Genomic DNA, 20,450 nt, shown 5'->3' with positions numbered 1-20,450 from the left:
CACACACACACACACGTTTGTTTTTGTGAATTGTGGGGACATTCCACAGCCGTAATGGTTTTTATACTGTACAAACCGTATTTACTATCCCCTTATACTGCCCCTAAACCTACCCATCACACACACACACACACACACACACACACACACACACACACACACACACACACACACACACACTGCCCCTAAACCTACCCATCACACACACACACACACACACACACACACACACACACACACACACACACTGCCCCTAAACCTACCCATCACACACACACACACACAGCCCCTAAACCTACCCACACACACACACACACACACACACACTGCCCCTAAACCTACCCATAACACACACACACACACACAGCCCCTAAACCTACCCATCACACACACACACACACATCCCCTAAACCTACCCACACACACACACACACACACACACACACACACACACACACACTGCCCCTAAACCTACCCATCACACACACACACACACACAGCCCCTAAAACTACCCATCACACACACACACGCACACACTGCCCCTAAACCTACCCATCACACACACACACACACACACACACACACACACACACAGCCCCTAAACCTACCCATCACACACACACACACACACACACACACACACACACACACACACACACACACACAGCACCTAAACCTACCCATCACACACACACACTGCCCCTAAACCTACCCATCACACACACACACACACACACACAGCCCCTAAACCTACCCATCACACACACACACACACACACACAGCCCCTAAACCTACCCATCACACACACACACTGCCCCTAAACCTACCCATCACACACACACACACACACACACACACAGCTCCTAAACCTACCCATCACACACACACACACACACACTGCCCCTAAACCTACCCATCACACAAACACACACACACACACACACACACACACACACACACACACACACACACACACACACACAGTAAACATTCTGCATTTTTACTTTCTCATAAAAACTCCTCCTGTGTGATTTATAAGCCTTTTGTAAAGTGGGGCCATGGGTAATGTCCTCATATTTCACCCTCTCCTGTAATACCTGTGTCATACCCATGGCATTATACACATTTGTGCCCTCATATGTCACAAACACACACACACACACACACACACACACACACACACACACATGACACGAAAGCATCCACATATAAATAATTTTTTTGTAGTAAATGTTTTTTAAAGGGATCCCCTGGTGTTGAGACTTGTACGGCTTAATATAACATAAATGATGTCTCTTACTGAATTATGTAGTAGAAAACCCATGAAAGATCTACGTTATTTAAAAAAATCGATTTTATATTTGGACCATGGGCGGCGCCATTTTGTTTGCGTTCTAGGGTGATGACGTAGAGTGGTTGAACTCCTCAATCAGCTGGCGTTACCCGTAGCTATTTTTACCACAACGCAACTCGCCAATTGTTTCAGAGTTAAACAAAACCAATGAATTGCTTTGTAATTGTACTTAAAACACACTCAAACATACATGTGCACACAAACTCTCTCTCTCTCAGACTCACACACACACCAACAGATCGGCGTGAACACACACACACACACACACACACACACACACACCTGAGAGACTGCTCTGTCTCAATCGAGATGTTGGGCTGCTCAGTCTCCACGACAGGGGCTGAATCTGAAATCGACCCTATACCCTGAAATAGGGCATTATTTGAAGGGACGGCCATTTGTAGTGTTGTCCGACACCATAGGGACATGTTCGAGTGCAGTCATTCAGTCTCACCGCAATAACGAGTGTACAGCCGATTACACACAACAGCTGTCCGACTTCACACACTCGTCTTCATTCACTCCTTCAAGTTGTACTAGTGAACTAAAGTAGGGAATGTTATTTGTGTCTTAAATATGAAAGTTTAAAGATTGAGGTTTTAACCCTTAAATGCGTACCTCGGGTTGATAGCGACCCGAGACGTCATTCACTGCCCTGCTCCTCATTCATTTTTTAAAGTTAGTCATCAACCTTCTTAGTATTCCTCAATCAATCCATTTTAAACAATATAACAAGAAAAAAATAATAGATTTATAATTGAATGCCTGTTTTTTCACGAGTTTTTTGTCAAAATAGTATAGGGTCGCTAACGACCCGAGGTGTGTACGATTGTACGTATATTTTTTTTGCACACTGATAAATTAATCTATAATGACGAAATAGAGCGCAATTCACCTTTATTCCACAAGGTGGCGATGTCTGCTACGCAATGATGAAGTGACGTTTCACTCATAGTTACCTCTGACAGAAAACAAAATAATAATAATTATAATCTGCAAAACTTGAAATGGCTCAGTGATTTACTGCAGAGAGCAAGAACTGAACACAATCATATGTTAGTGTCGCTGTCTCTGATGATGGATGTGCTCAAGAAGCTGTCAGTGAGCAAAATATTGATTTTGAAGGCGTTGAGAATGAGTTTGGAGAATATGCTGGAGATGGCGAATATGAGGCAGATGCTGAATACACTGGTAAACGAGCTCTGACGAGGACAGATGATGATGGTATTAAACATCTGCTCAGACTGAACCCTTCCAAGCTCTAAAAGGTCACGAAATAGGTTTTATTTTATTCTTCTGTAGCTGTTACTCTAACATCAGGAGTTTGATATATTATCACGACAGATAGAGGTCTGTCCATGTTAAATATAGATCTGGGTCGCTAATGACCCGAATATGTAAGAATGTTTGGCGAAACAGTCCTGCATTTAAGGGTTAATTCACTGAGCTTGAGCTCAAACCTTAATGCACGAGCCAACATCATCACCAAAACATCCTGCCTCTCTTCCTCACGTCCCATCTCCCATGCTGCTATACCTAGATATTTCCCTCTGCTGGTCACATTAGGCATTACAGTTAATCTACTGCATATCAACAGTCTATCTATGATATCAACACAGGGAATAGTGAATGAGGGTGATGTATGCGCACACACGATGTGTGTGTGTGTGTGTGTGTGTGTGTGTGTGTGTGTGTGTGTGTTCGCGCCGATCTGTTGGGGTGTGTGTGAGTCTGAGAGACAGAGAGTTTGTGTGCACATGTATGTTTGAGTGTGTTTTAAGTACAATTACAAAGCAATTATTTGGTTTTGTTTAACTCTGAAACAATTTCGAGTTGCGTTGTGGTAAAAATAGCTACGGGTAACGCCAGCTGATTGAGGAGTTCAACCACTCTACGTCATCACCCTAGAACGCAAACAAAATGGCGCCGCCCATGGTCCAAATATAAAATCGATTTTTTTAAATAACGCAGATCTTTCATGGGTTTTCTACTACATAATTCAGTAAGAGACATCATTTATGTTATATTAAGCCGTACAAGTCTCAACACCAGGGGATTTTGTAGCCTAGATCAGCCAAACTCAGCCCCGCCCACAACATCTGAGCTTGGGCAGTTCGGTTTGGTGTGTGGTGAGCGTTCTGGCACAATATGGCTGCCGTCGCATCATCCAGGTGGATGCTGCACATTGGTGGTGGGTTGAGGAGATTCCCCCCTTCTATGTAAAGCGCTTTGAGTGCCTTGAAAAGCGCTATATAAATTGAACGCATTATTATTATTATTATTATTACAATCGGCGTTGGAGAAGAGCGATATAAATAAAGATGACTTGACTAATGGCCATTGTTTGTAAAGCCCTGACCGCTTGTGTGACTGAACAGAAACGAGTTAAGAACGATTATTAATGTGGACCGACACAATCTGACATCTCACACTGTAAAAAATGCTTTTCTTCCTCAGTATTTTTGTCTTGTTTCTAGTCCAAACATCTAAAAATTCTTAAAACAAGAAGTATTTACTAGACAAGCAAAAGTAATTGTCTTGTTTTGGGGAAAATAACTCCAAATGAAGAGAGTTTTTGCTTAAAATAAGATAAATAATCTGCCAATGGGGTGAGAAAAATAATCTTAATTCAAACAGAAAACAAGATTATTTTTCTCACCCCATTGGCAGATTATTTATCTTATTTTAAGAAAAAACTCTCTTCATTTGGAGTTATTTTCCCCAAAACAAGACAATAATTTGTACTTCTCTAGAAAATGTTTCTTAATGTAAGAATTTTTTTATATTTAGACTAGAAACAAGACAAAAATACTGAGAAAGAAGAGCATTTTTGAACTAACGGAACATACCGTAGCATGCTGTCACAGGCTGGAGAATCCTTTATTTGTTGATTAATTGCAGACCTGCCCCGAAATAAACCTTCGGAGAAACCAGGCCCAGTCGGGGGGTGGGGTAAACTGTGTGTGTGTGTGTGTGTGTGTGTGTGTGTGTGTGTGTGTGTGTGTGTGTGTGTGTGTGTGTGTCACTCACAGCAGTTCTTCTCGTCTTCCTGTTGGCTGCAGTCAGGAAACCCGTCACAGATCATGTTGTGATGAATGCAGGTTTTGTCTCCGGGACATTCCCACAATCCCCGCTCCACACAGCCTAGTGACAGAGACACAGGAGTTTGCGTGTGTGTGTGTGTGTTTGAGTGTGTTAATCACGTCATGTGAGTGTTTTTATTCACCGCATGTTTCCTCATCGCTGTCATCATCACAGTCTGTGTGTCCATCACAACGCTTGGATGAGAGGACACATCTTCCCGAGCGACACTTAAAGTGACTGGGAGAGCACTCTAACACACACAAACACAGACATACGTTTGTTTTTGGGAAAAGTGGGGACATTCCATAGGCGTAATGTTATTATAATGTACAAACTGTATTTTCTATCCCCTTACACTGCCCTTAAACCTACCCATCACACACACACACACACACACACACACACACACACACACACGACATTATTATATTTGAGTCAATGGCAACCAATAGAACATTATGTAAAAGTGATATCTGGCACATTGATGCAGAGCCGGCGTGTGAAAAACTGAGAGGGGGCGATCGGTGATGATCACACAAACACCATTTATTTAAAATATAATTTTTGCGCGCTCCGAATATTCTAGCCTTTCCCTATCATTGTACCATTTTACATTTATGCATTTGGCAGACGCTTTTATCCAAAGCGGCTTACATTGCATTTAAGGTACACATTTTACATTTTTGTCAATTCTTGCTTTCCCTGGGAATCGAACCCATGACCTTTGGACTACGAGCGGCCGGTGTGGACTACGAGCGGCCGGTGTGGACTACGAGCGGCCGGTCTGGACTACGAGCGGCCGGTGTGGACTACGAGCGGCCGGTCTGGACTACGAGCGGCCGGTCTGGACTACGAGCGGCCGGTGTGGACTACGAGCGGCCGGCCGGTCTGGACTACGAGCGGCCGGCCGGTTTGGACTACGAGCGGCCGGTTTGGACTACGAGCGGCCGGTTTGGACTACGAGCGGCCGGTTTGGACTACGAGCGGCCGGTTTGGACTACGAGCGGCCGGTTTGGACTACGAGCGGCCGGTTTGGACTACGAGCGGCCGGTTTGGACTAAGAGCGGCCGGTTTGGACTACGAGCGGCCGGTCTGGACTACGAGCGGCCGGTGTGGACTACGAGCGGCCGGTGTGGACTACGAGCGGCCGGTGTGGACTACGAGCGGCCGGTTTGGACTACGAGCGGCCGGTTTGGACTACGAGCGGCCGGTTTGGACTACGAGCGGCCGGTTTGGACTAAGAGCGGCCGGTTTGGACTACGAGCGGCCGGTCTGGACTACGAGCGGCCGGTGTGGACTACGAGCGGCCGGTGTGGACTACGAGCGGCCGGTGTGGACTACGAGCGGCCGGTGTGGACTACGAGCGGCCGGTCTGGACTACGAGCGGCCGGTTTGGACTACGAGCGGCCGGTTTGGACTACGAGCGGCCGGTTTGGACTACGAGCGGCCGGTTTGGACTAAGAGCGGCCGGTTTGGACTACGAGCGGCCGGTCTGGACTACGAGCGGCCGGTGTGGACTACGAGCGGCCGGTGTGGACTACGAGCGGCCGGTGTGGACTACGAGCGGCCGGTTTGGACTACGAGCGGCCGGTTTGGACTACGAGCGGCCGGTTTGGACTACGAGCGGCCGGTTTGGACTAAGAGCGGCCGGTTTGGACTACGAGCGGCCGGTTTGGACTAAGAGCGGCCGGTTTGGACTACGAGCGGCCGGTCTGGACTACGAGCGGCCGGTTTGGACTAAGAGCGGCCGGTCTGGACTAAGAGCGGCCGGTCTGGACTACGAGCGGCCGGTCTGGACTACGAGCGGCCGGTCTGGACTAAGAGCGGCCGGTTTGGACTACGAGCGGCCGGTTTGGACTACGAGCGGCCGGTTTGGACTACGAGCGGCCGGTTTGGACTACGAGCGGCCGGTTTGGACTACGAGCGGCCGGTTTGGACTAAGAGCGGCCGGTTTGGACTAAGAGCGGCCGGTTTGGACTAAGAGCGGCCGGTTTGGACTACGAGCGGCCGGTTTGGACTACGAGCGGCCGGTTTGGACTAAGAGCGGCCGGTCTGGACTACGAGCGGCCGGTCTGGACTACGAGCGGCCGGTTTGGACTACGAGCGGCCGGTCTGGACTACGAGCGGCCGGTTTGGACTAAGAGCGGCCGGTCTGGACTACGAGCGGCCGGTCTGGACTACGAGCGGCCGGTTTGGACTAAGAGCGGCCGGTCTGGACTACGAGCGGCCGGTTTGGACTACGAGCGGCCGGTCTGGACTACGAGCGGCCGGTTTGGACTACGAGCGGCCGGTCTGGACTACGAGCGGCCGGTTTGGACTAAGAGCGGCCGGTTTGGACTACGAGCGGCCGGTCTGGACTACGAGCGGCCGGTTTGGACTACGAGCGGCCGGTCTGGACTACGAGCGGCCGGTTTGGACTACGAGCGGCCGGTTTGGACTACGAGCGGCCGGTGTGGACTAAGAGCGGCCGGTTTGGACTACGCACCGCTGCACTTCCTGCTGTAATGACGTCACTAGAACCGTTTGTTGACTAACGCTCCGCCCGCAAGAACACGCAAGAAAGGGGGCGTGGTCTCGTTGCTCTCCCGCTTGGAGAAGAGCATGCATTCAGCGCTTGCATCGCCCCGTTATGGTAAGAGGCGGGACCTTTCCGGGCAAAGTGCGCTAAGCTGCTGTCCAATCACAACACGGGAAGCGCTGGCCCAATCAGAACTCGTTACGTGTTTCTGAAGGAGGGACTTCATAGAACAAGGAAATCATCAGGCCGTTTTTAGGACAGAGGAAACAGCGCTGTACAGATAAGGCAATTGTGTGAAAAATACTGTGTTTTTACACGCGAAACATGAACTCATGTTATATTGCACACTGTAAACATAATCAAAGCTTCAAAAACACGCGAAGAACGGGACCTTTAATGCTGGTCTGAGGGGGCGGCGGCTAGAGTTTAGATTCTCTGCCCGAGCCCGAACCTGAGCCGTGGGCCGGGTCGGGCCGAGATTTCCCAGTACTATCCTCGGTCCGGGTCGGGCCGGTCCCTTGATTAAACGTTTGTGTTTTTTTTAATCATCACTTTATTAGTCTAATTGGGTGGTCAGAAAGGTCATAATCAGAAATTATATATATTTTTAGCAAAGTAAGAAATAATACTACAACTAGGGTGACCAGCTGCTAATAAGCCCAAGGGGGGACAAAGGGTATGTTTCTGAGGGACAATGTGGGACACTGCCTGGCGCGGTGGTGCCCCACCCCACGGGCAGACGGGCAGATAGTGGTTTACCAATTTCTAGCACATAGCACCTTACATGGTATATTAAAGGGTTACTTCAGCGATTAGCATATGGCTTTGTATCAGTAGAAACCCTGGAGTATATTCAAATGATTGTGCTTTTCCCCCCTCATATCCCCCTGAGACAAGAGATTTATGCATTTTATTTCTGGAAAAATTCCTCCTAAGATGCAAATTGACGATTTTTGCATCATAGGAGGAATGTTTGCCCAAAGGCTAAAGACTACAGCCAGCAGAGGGAGCCATTTCCGCATGTTTTGAATCCGCGCATGAGGAGAGAGATACACTCACAGCTCAGCTCAGCTACAGGCATTAATTTAAACGGAGCTATGGTGCGCAATGTAAGTCTTTTAACTTCTCAAATTAATTTCTATGAAAGTTAAGCTTGCAAAGGCATGAACTGAAAAGCGCCCGACCATTGTTCAATCCGTGGGCGTTTGACGAGAACGAGCCTGTAATGAGCAAAGCGCAGCGAAGCGGACTGGCTCATGATAAAACTACATTTAGTTTTCAGTTTTCTCCACAGCGACTGTACAGCCGAATAACATTTTGTTGCAATATTTTGCAACAAACAATCATCATTGTAAAAGCGTTGTAAGCTATACATAAAGCTGACGTGACTCCGCTCAATAATCCGCAGGCGCGCGCTCATGATCCGCTCACCGCTAAACTGATGTTTGCTCAAATCCAGCTCAGACATTTATCTGTCGCTTACTTTGTTGTTGCCATTAAACAATGCGTTTTTTCCTTCATATTTATGTTTAAATATTATAATATTATTTGTACATTTCATCTGATTATGCTGAGTGAAAAGATGCGAGTGGGTCAGAAATGATTTTGGTGGTTATATTTAGTTTAATATTAAGTTTTGTTGAAAGCATTTTTTTTCGTTTTGTTTAAATTGTATCTTAATTTTAAAAAAGGTTTCTTAGGCCAATTGCCTGGATTTAATAAATAAAAAGCAAATAGCAGACTATAATCGCGAGGTGAAGTCGCGGGAGTGATGGCTTTCATTCCTCATGAACTGGAGCGCGTCTCATAAATAAACCCAAACTCAGCAGGCTATACTCGCCTCACAGACATGAGAAACAGCGTATAGAAAGCTTGAAATGACCACTTTTAAACGAAACGATTCGAAGATATTTAATTAAGCAGAGGGCAGTGTTGACGCGAGCAGCTCTTGACACAGAGCGGTTCTGTTTATAACGCTGCGCTCCATCACTGCTCCAGCTGTGAGTTTAACGCGCATTTACACTAATCCTGACTTGTGCAACTTTGTAGCCTACACATTTGTTTCTTAGTTGTTGTATTAGTTCTTACTTTGCTAAATATGTATATATAATTTCTGATTATAGCATAGCTTTCTGCCCACCCAATTAGACTAGTAAAGTAGGCTAATGATTAAAAAAACAAATGCTTGATCACGGGCCCGGCCCGACCCGACCCGAGGATAGTGCTGGGAAATCTCAGGTCGGTTCGGGTCAGGTTCGGGTTCGGGCAGAGAATCTAAACTCTACTTGTTTTGGGGAAAAATAGCTCAAAATTAAGCCAAACAATCTGCCAATGGGGTGAGAAAAATAATCTTGTTTTCTGTTTGAATTAAGATTATTTTTCTCATCCCATTGGCAGATTATTTATCTTATTTTAAGCAAAAACTCTCTTCATTTTGAGTTATTTTTCCCCAAAACAAGACCATTACTTTTGCTTGATATTTTTTTATTTATATTTTGGCAAGAAACAAGACAAAAATACTAAGAAAGAAAGGCATTTTTTGCAATGTGAGTCTAAAGCTCTCTTTTTTGAACACCTTTCAGTCACAAATATAAATTTTTCCAGTATTTCTTGTACCCACTCCTTCTCTTTTTAATTGATGATTGCGGAGCCTAAAGACTCCATTTTTTGAATAGGAAGCATCTAAAAAGTTGTAAGTGTGTCTGGTATGCACGTGCGTGCGCTGTCATGACAACAACGAAAAAGTTGACATCAGCAGTTCAACTGAGGGGTGGGTGGGGCAACAGTAGCACGCTGAACTGTCAGTAATGTTGGTTTGGCTGCCTGAGGCACGAAGATATAGAGCGACCAACTTCTTTTCGAGCGAGCATTAATTATGCGTGACTGTCTCAATTTGCGGGACGCATGAATTTTGCTTCAAACGCTGTGCGCGCACGCGCTACGCGGGACGGGTGGTCACCCTAACTACACCTAAGAGACAAATGTGTAGGCTACAAAGTTTCACACGTCAGGACTCACAGCTCGAGCAGTGATGGAGCGCAGCGTCTGAACAGAACCGCTCGGTGTCATGAGCTGCTCGCGTCAACACTGCACTTTTTTGCTTAATTAAATATTTTTGTTTCGAATCGTTTCGTTTAAAAGTGGACATTTTAAGCTTTTTCTACGTCTGTGAGGCAAGCCTGCTGAGTTTGGGTTTATTTATGAGACGCGCTCCCGTTCATGAGCAATGAAAGCAATCACTCACGCGATTTATAGTCTTCTTATTTATTAAATCCAGGCAATTGGCCGAAGAAACCTTTATTAAAATTGAGATACAATTAAGACAAAACAAAACTTAATATTAAACTAAACATAACCACCAAAATCATTTCTGACCCACTCGCATCTTTGCAGTTATCATAATCAGATGAAATGTACAAATAATATTTAAACATAAATATGAAGAAATAACACATAAGCTACAGATAAATGTCTGAGCTGGATTTGAGCAAACATCAGTTTACCGGTGAGGGTCCATGGATTATTGAGCGGAGTCAAGTCTTTATTTATAGCCTATAGCGCTTTTACAATGCCGATTGTGTCAGAGCAGCTTCAGTGTTAAACAGGACAATACTGCAGCAGAATCTGATTCGGCTGTACAGTCAGTCGCTGTGGAGACAACAGTGGTGTTATCAGCTCATTTAAGCTTATCAATGTTAGTTTTAACATGAGTCTCATGAGCGCTCGGCTCATTACAGGCTCGCTCTCGTCAGAACGGCCACGCATTAAAAAATGTCCGGGTTTAAATCGGGCCGGGCTCATAATTACAGTTAATGTGTCGGGCCGGGCTCGATTTTTTGAGCCCGATCTAAGCTCTAGCGCCGGCCCTGCAAAGATGGCAAGAATCTGAATATTTCGGCCTGTAATCTTGGACTTTCAGATGTACTAATGTTGGTTTTATGGCACTGACCGTTCACATTCGGGTCAGGAAGTAAACAGGAAGTGTTTGCTTGATCGTCCTCTGGAAACTGTGCACAGTCCGTATCCTCAGGCCATTGCAATCCCACAATTCCTAGCACTGACTCACAGCGCTCCTTTGAGTTCCTACACAGTGACCTGAAACACACACACACACACAGAGAGGCATCAATGTCATTATATGTAATCATAAAGCTGCACACACACACACACACACATTTGTTTTTGTGGCATATGGGGACATTCCATAGGCGTAATGGTTTTTATACTGTACAAACCATATTTACTATCCCCTTACACTGCCCCTAAACCTACCCATCACACACACACACACACACACACACACACACGTTTGTTTTTGTGAATTGTGGGGACATTCCATAGGCGTAATGGGTTTTATACTGTACAAACCGTATTGTCTATCCCCTTACACTGCCCCTACCCCTAAACCTACCCATCACAGGAAACATTCTGCATTTTTACTTTCTCATAAAAACTCCTCCTGTGTGATTTATAAGCATTTTGAAAAGTGGGGCCATGGGTAATGTCCTGATATGTCACCATTTTCTGTAATACCTGTGTCATACACATGTTATTATACACATTTTTGTCCTGATATGTCACAAAAACAAGCCCACACACACACACACACTCACACTCACACTCACACTCACACTCACACTCACACTCACACTCACACTCACACTCACACTCACACTCACACTCACACTCACACACACACACAAGATCTGGACAGTAACTCAGCTCATTTACTCGAGTCCTGTACTGAAGTTCACTGTTTGAGTCTCTGTGCTTTACTGGAGTATTATTTTTTCTGTAATCTTCTGACTTTAACTTCACTCCATCTGAAAGACAAATATCGTCCTCTTTACTCCACTACATTTCTATCAAGGTCCTCGAAGTGGAAAGTCGTTTCTGTCGCCGCTTTGAAAGTCAGTGATGATTTTTTTCTTCTTTAAAAGGTGTTTGGGTTTTTGCAGAAAGCCTTTCAGGAATCACTCTTGTAGAGTCTCGTGAAGTTCAATGATTTCACAGCATTTATTAAACACTGATTTATAGTTTAGAGCAAAATGGAAGAAGACGGATGTCCAAATGCTCATTTAGTGGAGTATTCACATAAACAAAGTTGATTCTGTCTTCAGTGAAGGTGAACAGTGTGAGAATATCAGATGTGTATCAGTGTATTGGATCCGTGCATTCGGCCTTAAAGTGACAGCAGCTTTGTAACTTTTCTACAAGTATTTAAATGAGTTTAAGTTAGTCGTCTGCTAGTGTGTCAGATGGAGCGTCACTGACTGGCTTAAACCATGATGGCATAATGTGCATTTATACAACTATAATACAATAATGCGGCGACATAAAGAAGGACATTTACTTTTGATACTGAAGTACTTTAGAAAACAAATACTTCTGTACTTTTACTGCAGTAAAAATCTGTTTTTACAGCTTTCACTCGTAACGGAGAAATATTTGACCAGTAATGAACTTGTGTAGTTTGTCAAAAAAAACTCCTCCTGTGTGATTTATAAGCCTTTTGTAAAGTGGGGCCATGGGTAATGTCCTCATATTTCACCCTCTCCTGTAATACCTGTGTCATACCCATGGCATTATACACATTTGTGTCCTGATATTTCACAAAAACAAGCACACACACACACACACACACACACACACACACACACACACACACACTGACCTGCAGGGCGGCACTCTCTGCTGTGTTAAAGGGTCACACATTGGCACGAGCACCGTACATGCGAAGAACATGAGATATTTGTAGCAGTTCGTCTGAACGAGTGCAGGAAAGAGCGACGACTCCCAGCTGACCGACGTCTCTTTCTGGGACTGATGACCAAGATAATTAGGAAACCTGGTGGAGTTATAGGGCAGATTCATGCAGATCTCCACAGAGATGGGCTCGCAGCCGCCTGCAACACACACACACACACACATATCAGAGATCATCACGACACAAACACACTGCAAAAAATGCTTTTCTTATTCGCGTTTCTAGTTAATATATCCAAAAATTCTTACATTAAGAAACATTCACTAGACAAGTGAAAGTAATTGTCTTGTTTTGGGGAAAAATAACTCAAAATGAAGAGAGTTTTTGCTTAAAATAAGATAAATAATCTGCCAATGGGGTGAGAGAAATAATCTTGGTTTCTGTTTGAATTAAGATTATTTTTCTCACCCCATTGGCAGATTATTTATCTTATTTTAAGCAAAAACTCTCTTCATTTTGAGTTATTTTTCCCAAAACGAGACAATTACTTTTGCTTGTCTAGTAAATACTTCTTGTTTTAAGAATTTTTAGATGTTTGGACTAGAAACAAGACAAAAATACTGAGGAAGAAGAGCATTATTTGCGGTGTAACATTTGGAAAATGTAACAATGATATGGCTAGTTAGATGCTACAGCATTTCTTTTTACCTGCAAGTGTCTCTTACAGAATAGAAGGAATGGATGGATATTCTGGAGTAACAGCCATCTTGCTTTTTGTTTGTTTGTTTGTTTGTTTGTTTGTTTGTTTTGGGGGGGGGGGGTCCACACACACGCGCACACACACACACACACAAAGGCTCACCACTTGGTGTCAGTGTATGGTATAATGCGCTACTGTCCAATGTAGAGGTTGAAGAGTGACTACACCACCTAAACCCAAGCAAAGGCTTTTCTAAAGCGGCCCACTTTACTGATCTCTGCGAGTAAAAGGGCTAAAGTGTGCTGTTACCACATTAAAACTATCAGCTCGCTTAAGCCGCCTTCACGTGCTATCAGAAGTCGTGATTTCGAGCTTGTTGTGTAGAGGCGCTTTGTTGTCGGAAAGAATGGAGGACGCCAGTTTCATACTTTTGTGTGTCTTTGGAAAACGTTATTTTAACACTATAACCATTACAGTCATTGACTGGCAAACACAGCAGCACAACACGAAAGCATATCGTTTATAATCACATTCACAATAAAGGCATAATGTAGACAAGATAAGGCTGCTTAAAGACTAAAATGGCAATCATTTTCAGCCATACATGATCCTATTGTAGCTACTTTACCACACTATCTAGATAGTCAGCATGCTCACTATTCTGGAATGATGGTCAACTACATGCGATTTTCGATGTGTTTAAAATACACGATATGCTTCAAATGATTATTAATTTATGTAAATATGTACTACTTTAACAACAAGACAAGACAAAGAAATTGTTGTGGAAAAAAGCGAATAAAACACCTGCCACAGCAGAAATTCGTCTCCCATCCGCCATTTTGAATGGTTATGTCACGGCCATCTCGAGAACTTGGGTATCAAAATTATTTCTGAACTTCCCAGAGTTAAACACGACACCAGAGCGCGTTCATGTGCAATGTTTACCTCGGAAACTCGTATTTACGATCATTCTGATATCACATGAAGGCAGCATTTAGCCTGAGATTAAAGGTACAGAAGCAGGTGGGCGGAGCTACAGAAGCAGGTGGGCAGAGCTACAGAAGCAGGTGGGCAGAGCTACATAAGCAGCTGTATGGGGCTACAGAAGCAGGTGGGCGGAGCTACAGAAGCAGCTGTATGGGGCTACAGAAGCAGGTGGGCGGAGCTACAGAAGCAGGTGGGCGGAGCTACAGAAGCAGGTGGGCGGAGCTACAGAAGCAGCTGGATGGGGCTACATAAGCAGGCGGGCGGGGCTACAGAAGCAGGTGGGCGGAGCTACAGAAGCAGCTGGATGGGGCTACATAAGCAGGCGGGCGGGGCTACAGAAGCAGGTGGGCGGAGCTACAGAAGCAGCTGGATGGGGCTACATAAGCAGGCGGGCGGGGCTACAGAAGCAGGTGGGCGGAGCTACAGAAGCAGGTGGGCGGGGTTACAGAAGCAGGCGTACACATTTATCTGTAGAGGCGGAGTTTCCTCTTCCGTTTTCAGCTCTGAAACTTACAGGATATTCTTATGTTACCATGAGCTTTTATATATCAAAGGCTCAAGGGAAAGTTGATCTCTCAATTCATCACTCCTTTAAAATAATGGCTGAAATAACTGACACTAAATCCGGAGTAAAACATGGAAACTCTCCACAGGTCAGAGGTCAGTTTCACTCACTGCAGTTGTTGCGTGGGTCACATGACGCGTTTCCATGACAGCCAGAGGAGCAGGAGGAGGAAGTACAACCAGACTGACCAGGAGGACACAAACCCTGAGCTGAGAGACAGAGCCATCAGTGTGTGTGTGTGTGTGTGTGTGTGTGTGTGTGAGTGTGTGTGTGAGTGAGAAAGAATAGGTGAGTGTGTGAAAGAGTGTGTGTGTGTGTGTGTGTGTGTGCATTTGTGTCTGTGTGTGCATTAGTGTGTGTGTGTGTGTGTGTGTGTGTGTGTGTGTGCATTAGTGTGTGTGACTGAGAGAGAAAGAGAGAGAGGGTGAGTGTGTGAAATAGAGTGAGTGTGTGTGTGTTTGTGTGTGCATTAGTGTGTGTGAGTGAGACAGAGAGAGAGAGAGAGGGTGAGTGTGTGAGAGTGAGTGTGTGTGTGTGTGTGTGTGTGTGTGCATTAGTGTGTGTGAGTGAGACAGAGAGAGAGAGGGTGAGTGTGTGAGAGTGAGTGTGTGTGTGTGCATTACTGTGTGTGTTAGCGTGAGTGTGCACGTGTGTGTGTTTGCGCAAGAGAGTGTTTTTGTGTGTGTAAGAGTGTGTGAGAGTGTGTGTGTGTGTGTGTGTATGGGAGTGTGTGTCTGTGTGTGTGTGTGACAGACAGAGAGAGGGTGAGTTTGTGAGAGTGAGTGTGTGTGTGTGTGTGTGTGTGTGTGTGTGTGTGTGTGTGTGTGTGTGTGTGTGTGTGTGTGTGTGTGTGTGTGTGTGAGAGTGTGTGAAAGAGTGAGAGTGAGTGTGTGTAACTGTGCTTGTGTGTGTGTGTGTGTGTATGTATGTGTGTGTGTGTCTGTTTGCGATAGGTTTAGAGACAGGGGCTGTGTGTGTGTGTGTGTGTGTGTGTGTGTACTCACTCTGTTGTTGTGTGCAGTTCTCTTCATCACTGCCATCTTTACAGTCATCTTCACCATCGCAGCGAAAGGCACTGGGAATGCACTGCTTGTTACGGCACTCCACTAAACCCTGGGATTTGCAGGCTACACACACACACACACATGAATGCTCTGCAGGGTTACACACACACACACACACACACACACACACACACACACACACAGAGTACAGTGAGGCATTGATGGCTCACAGCAGTTCAGCTCGTCACTCTTATCCAGGCAATCGTGGTCTCCATCACAGAGCCATTCTCGAGGAATACAGCGGCCTTCCCCACAGCGATAATCTTCAGCCGCGTCACACACTGCCACAGACAACACATCAAATATCAAACGCTAATGTGCTTTATTAGGAAGTGGAACTCTTAAAGGGTTAGTTCACCCAAAAATAAAACCCTGTCATGAATTCCTCCTGTGGTTGGCCAGCCGTCAGACCTCCGCTCATCTTCACACACAGATGAAGATATTAGTGTTGAAATCCGATGGCTCAGAAAGGCCTTCATTGACACCAATGTCATTTCCTCTCTCAAGACCCATAAAGGCACTAAAGACGTCGTTACAAAGCCCATCTCACTACAGCGGCTCTACAATCATTGATGAAGAGGCCAGAATAGAGTTAGTGCGCAAAAAACACTAAATAACGACTTATATAGTGATGGCCGATTTCAGAACAAAGCTTCAAACCGTTATGAGTCAGTGAATCGATTCATGATTCGGATCGCGTGTCAAACTGCTGAAATCATGTGACTTTGGTGAACCAAATCATGAATCAATTCCCTGACTCATAACGGTCCGAATCATGAATCGATTCACTGACTCATAACGGTTCGAATCATGAATCGATTCACTGACTCATAACGGTTCGAATCATGAATCGATTCACTGAGTCATAACGGTTTGAAGCTTTGTTCTGAAATCGGCCATCACTATATAAGTCGTTATTTAGTGTTTTTGCGCACTAACTCTATTCTGGCCTCTTCATCAATGATTGTAGAGCCGCTGTAGTGAGATGGGCTTTGTAACGACGTCTTTAGTGCCTTTATGGGTCTTGAGAGAGGAAATGACATTGGTGTCAATGAAGGCCTTTCTGAGCCATCGGATTTCAACACTAATATCTTCATCTGTGTGTGAAGATGAGCGGAGGACTCACGGCTGTCCAACAACAGAATTTACATTTTTGGGTGAACTAACCCTTAAAATCAAGCATTTCAAATGAACTTACCACAGTTTTGCTCATCGCTCAGATCTCCACAGTCGTCGTAGCCATCGCACAGAAGCCCAGAACTGACACAGCGACCAGTAGCACACAAATACTGGCCTTCCTTACAAGCTGGAAAGATGACAGAAGACCATAGTCAGATCTTATCACAGCACGCTTTAGTGCACATTTAGTCTTTAGTCTAAATAGCTCCTCTACTGGCTGTAGTCTTTAGTCTAAATAGCTCTTCTACTGGCTGTAGTCTTTAGTCTAAATACCTCCTCTACTGGCTGTAGTCTTTAGTCTAAATAGCTCCTCTACTGGCTGTAGTCTTTAGTCTAAATACCTCCTCTACTGGCTGTAGTCTTTAGTCTAAATAGCTCTTCTACTGGCTGTAGTCTTTAGTCTAAATAGCTCCTCTACTGACTGTAGTCTTTAGTCTAAATAGCTCCTCTACTGGCTGTAGTCTTTAGTCTAAATAGCTCCTCTACTGGCTGTAGTCTTTAGTCTAAATAGCTCCTCTACTGGCTGTAGTCTTTAGTCTAAATAGCTCCTCTACTGACTGTAGTCTTTAGTCTAAATAGCTCCTCTACTGGCTGTAGTCTTTAGTCTAAATAGCTCCTCTACTGGCTGTAGTCTTTAGTCTAAATAGCTCCTCTACTGGCTGTAGTCTTTAGTCTAAATACCTCCTCTACTGGCTGTAGTCTTTAGTCTAAATAGCTCCTCTACTGGCTGTAGTCTTTAGTCTAAATAGCTCCTCTACTGACTGTAGTCTTTAGTCTAAATAGCTCCTCTACTGGCTGTAGTCTTTAGTCTAAATAGCTCCTCTACTGGCTGTAGTCTTTAGTCTAAATAGCTCCTCTACTGGCTGTAGTCTTTAGTCTAAATACCTCCTCTACTGGCTGTAGTCTTTAGTCTAAATAGCTCTTCTACTGGCTGTAGTCTTTAGTCTAAATAGCTCCTCTACTGACTGTAGTCTTTAGTCTAAATAGCTCCTCTACTGACTGTAGTCTTTAGTCTAAATAGCTCCTCTACTGACTGTAGTCATTAGTCTAAATACCTCCTCTACTGGCTGTAGTCTTTAGTCTAAATAGCTCCTCTACTGACTGTAGTCTTTAGTCTAAATAGCTCCTCTACTGACTGTAGTCTTTAGTCTAAATAGCTCCTCTACTGACTGTAGTCATTAGTCTAAATAGCTCCTCTACTGGCTGTAGTCTTTAGTCTAAATAGCTCCTCTACTGGCTGTAGTCTTTAGTCTAAATAGCTCTTCTACTGGCTGTAGTCATTAGTCTAAATAGCTCCTCTACTGACTGTAGTCTTTAGTCTAAATAGCTCCTCTACTGGCTGTAGTCTTTAGTCTAAATAGCTCCTCTACTGGCTGTAGTCTTTAGTCTAAATAGCTCCTCTACTGGCTGTAGTCTTTAGTCTAAATAGCTCCTCTACTGACTGTAGTCTTTAGTCTAAATAGCTCCTCTACTGACTGTAGTCTTTAGTCTAAATAGCTCCTCTACTGACTGTAGTCATTAGTCTAAATACCTCCTCTACTGGCTGTAGTCTTTAGTCTAAATAGCTCCTCTACTGACTGTAGTCTTTAGTCTAAATAGCTCCTCTACTGACTGTAGTCTTTAGTCTAAATAGCTCCTCTACTGACTGTAGTCATTAGTCTAAATAGCTCCTCTACTGGCTGTAGTCTTTAGTCTAAATAGCTCCTCTACTGACTGTAGTCTTTAGTCTAAATAGCTCTTCTACTGGCTGTAGTCATTAGTCTAAATAGCTCCTCTACTGACTGTAGTCTTTAGTCTAAATAGCTCTTCTACTGGCTGTAGTCTTTAGTCTAAATAGCTCCTCTACTGACTGTAGTCTTTAGTCTAAATAGCTCCTCTACTGACTGTAGTCTTTAGTCTAAATAGCTCCTCTACTGACTGTAGTCTTTAGTCTAAATAGCTCCTCTACTGACTGTAGTCTTTAGTCTAAATAGCTCCTCTACTGACTGTAGTCTTTAGTCTAAATAGCTCCTCTACTGACTGTAGTCTTTAGTCTAAATAGCTCCTCTACTGGCTGTAGTCTTTAGTCTAAATAGCTCCTCTACTGGCTGTAGTCTTTAGTCTAAATAGCTCCTCTACTGACTGTAGTCTTTAGTCTAAATAGCTCCTCTACTGGCTGTAGTCTTTAGTCTAAATAGCTCCTCTACTGACTGTAGTCTTTAGTCTAAATAGCTCTTCTACTGACTGTAGTCTTTAGTCTAAATAGCTCCTCTACTGGCTGTAGTCTTTAGTCTAAATAGCTCCTCTACTGACTGTAGTCTTTAGTCTAAATAGCTCCTCTACTGGCTGTAGTCTTTAGTCTAAATAGCTCCTCTACTGACTGTAGTCTTTAGTCTAAATAGCTCTTCTACTGGCTGTAGTCTTTAGTCTAAATAGCTCCTCTACTGACTGTAGTCTTTAGCCTAAATAGCTCCTCTACTGACTGTAGTCTTTAGTCTAAATAGCTCTTCTACTGGCTGTAGTCTTTAGTCTAAATAGCTCCTCTACTGACTGTAGTCTTTAGTCTAAATAGCTCCTCTACTGACTGTAGTCTTTAGTCTAAATAGCTCCTCTACTGACTGTAGTCATTAGTCTAAATACCTCCTCTACTGGCTGTAGTCTTTAGTCTAAATAGCTCCTCTACTGACTGTAGTCTTTAGTCTAAATAGCTCCTCTACTGACTGTAGTCTTTAGTCTAAATAGCTCCTCTACTGACTGTAGTCATTAGTCTAAATAGCTCCTCTACTGGCTGTAGTCTTTAGTCTAAATAGCTCCTCTACTGGCTGTAGTCTTTAGTCTAAATAGCTCTTCTACTGGCTGTAGTCATTAGTCTAAATAGCTCCTCTACTGACTGTAGTCTTTAGTCTAAATAGCTCCTCTACTGACTGTAGTCTTTAGTCTAAATAGCTCTTCTACTGGCTGTAGTCATTAGTCTAAATAGCTCCTCTACTGACTGTAGTCTTTAGTCTAAATAGCTCTTCTACTGGCTGTAGTCTTTAGTCTAAATAGCTCCTCTACTGACTGTAGTCTTTAGTCTAAATAGCTCCTCTACTGACTGTAGTCTTTAGTCTAAATAGCTCCTCTACTGACTGTAGTCTTTAGTCTAAATAGCTCCTCTACTGACTGTAGTCTTTAGTCTAAATAGCTCCTCTACTGACTGTAGTCTTTAGTCTAAATAGCTCCTCTACTGACTGTAGTCTTTAGTCTAAATAGCTCCTCTACTGGCTGTAGTCTTTAGTCTAAATAGCTCCTCTACTGACTGTAGTCTT

The 20,450-nt window shown here is 44.3% G+C and overlaps 1 protein-coding gene across 4 annotated transcripts in view; it reads right to left on the bottom strand.

The window, feature by feature from the left end:
• corin (corin, serine peptidase) overlaps positions 1–20,450 on the bottom strand; it is a 49,212-nt gene that overhangs the window by 14,581 nt on the left and 14,181 nt on the right. For 3 of the 4 annotated variants that reach the window (XM_067445348.1, XM_067445349.1, XM_067445351.1), the window contains 8 exons: positions 17,183–17,290; positions 16,155–16,265; positions 15,925–16,047; positions 15,031–15,129; positions 12,633–12,864; positions 10,908–11,053; positions 4,583–4,690; positions 4,387–4,500 (listed from right to left, as the gene is read on the bottom strand). In XM_067445348.1, coding sequence (XP_067301449.1) covers positions 4,387–4,500; positions 4,583–4,690; positions 10,908–11,053; positions 12,633–12,864; positions 15,031–15,129; positions 15,925–16,047; positions 16,155–16,265; positions 17,183–17,290 — 1,041 coding nt within the window. The remainder of the gene's footprint in view (positions 1–4,386; positions 4,501–4,582; positions 4,691–10,907; positions 11,054–12,632; positions 12,865–15,030; positions 15,130–15,924; positions 16,048–16,154; positions 16,266–17,182; positions 17,291–20,450) is intronic. The other variant, XM_067445350.1, reaches the window with a different exon arrangement.

This window comes from Pseudorasbora parva, chromosome 6 (assembly GCF_024679245.1).
Source record: "Pseudorasbora parva isolate DD20220531a chromosome 6, ASM2467924v1, whole genome shotgun sequence".
NCBI classification, from domain to species: Eukaryota; Metazoa; Chordata; class Actinopteri; order Cypriniformes; family Gobionidae; genus Pseudorasbora; species Pseudorasbora parva.
This window is presented reverse-complemented; position numbering and strand designations above follow the sequence as displayed.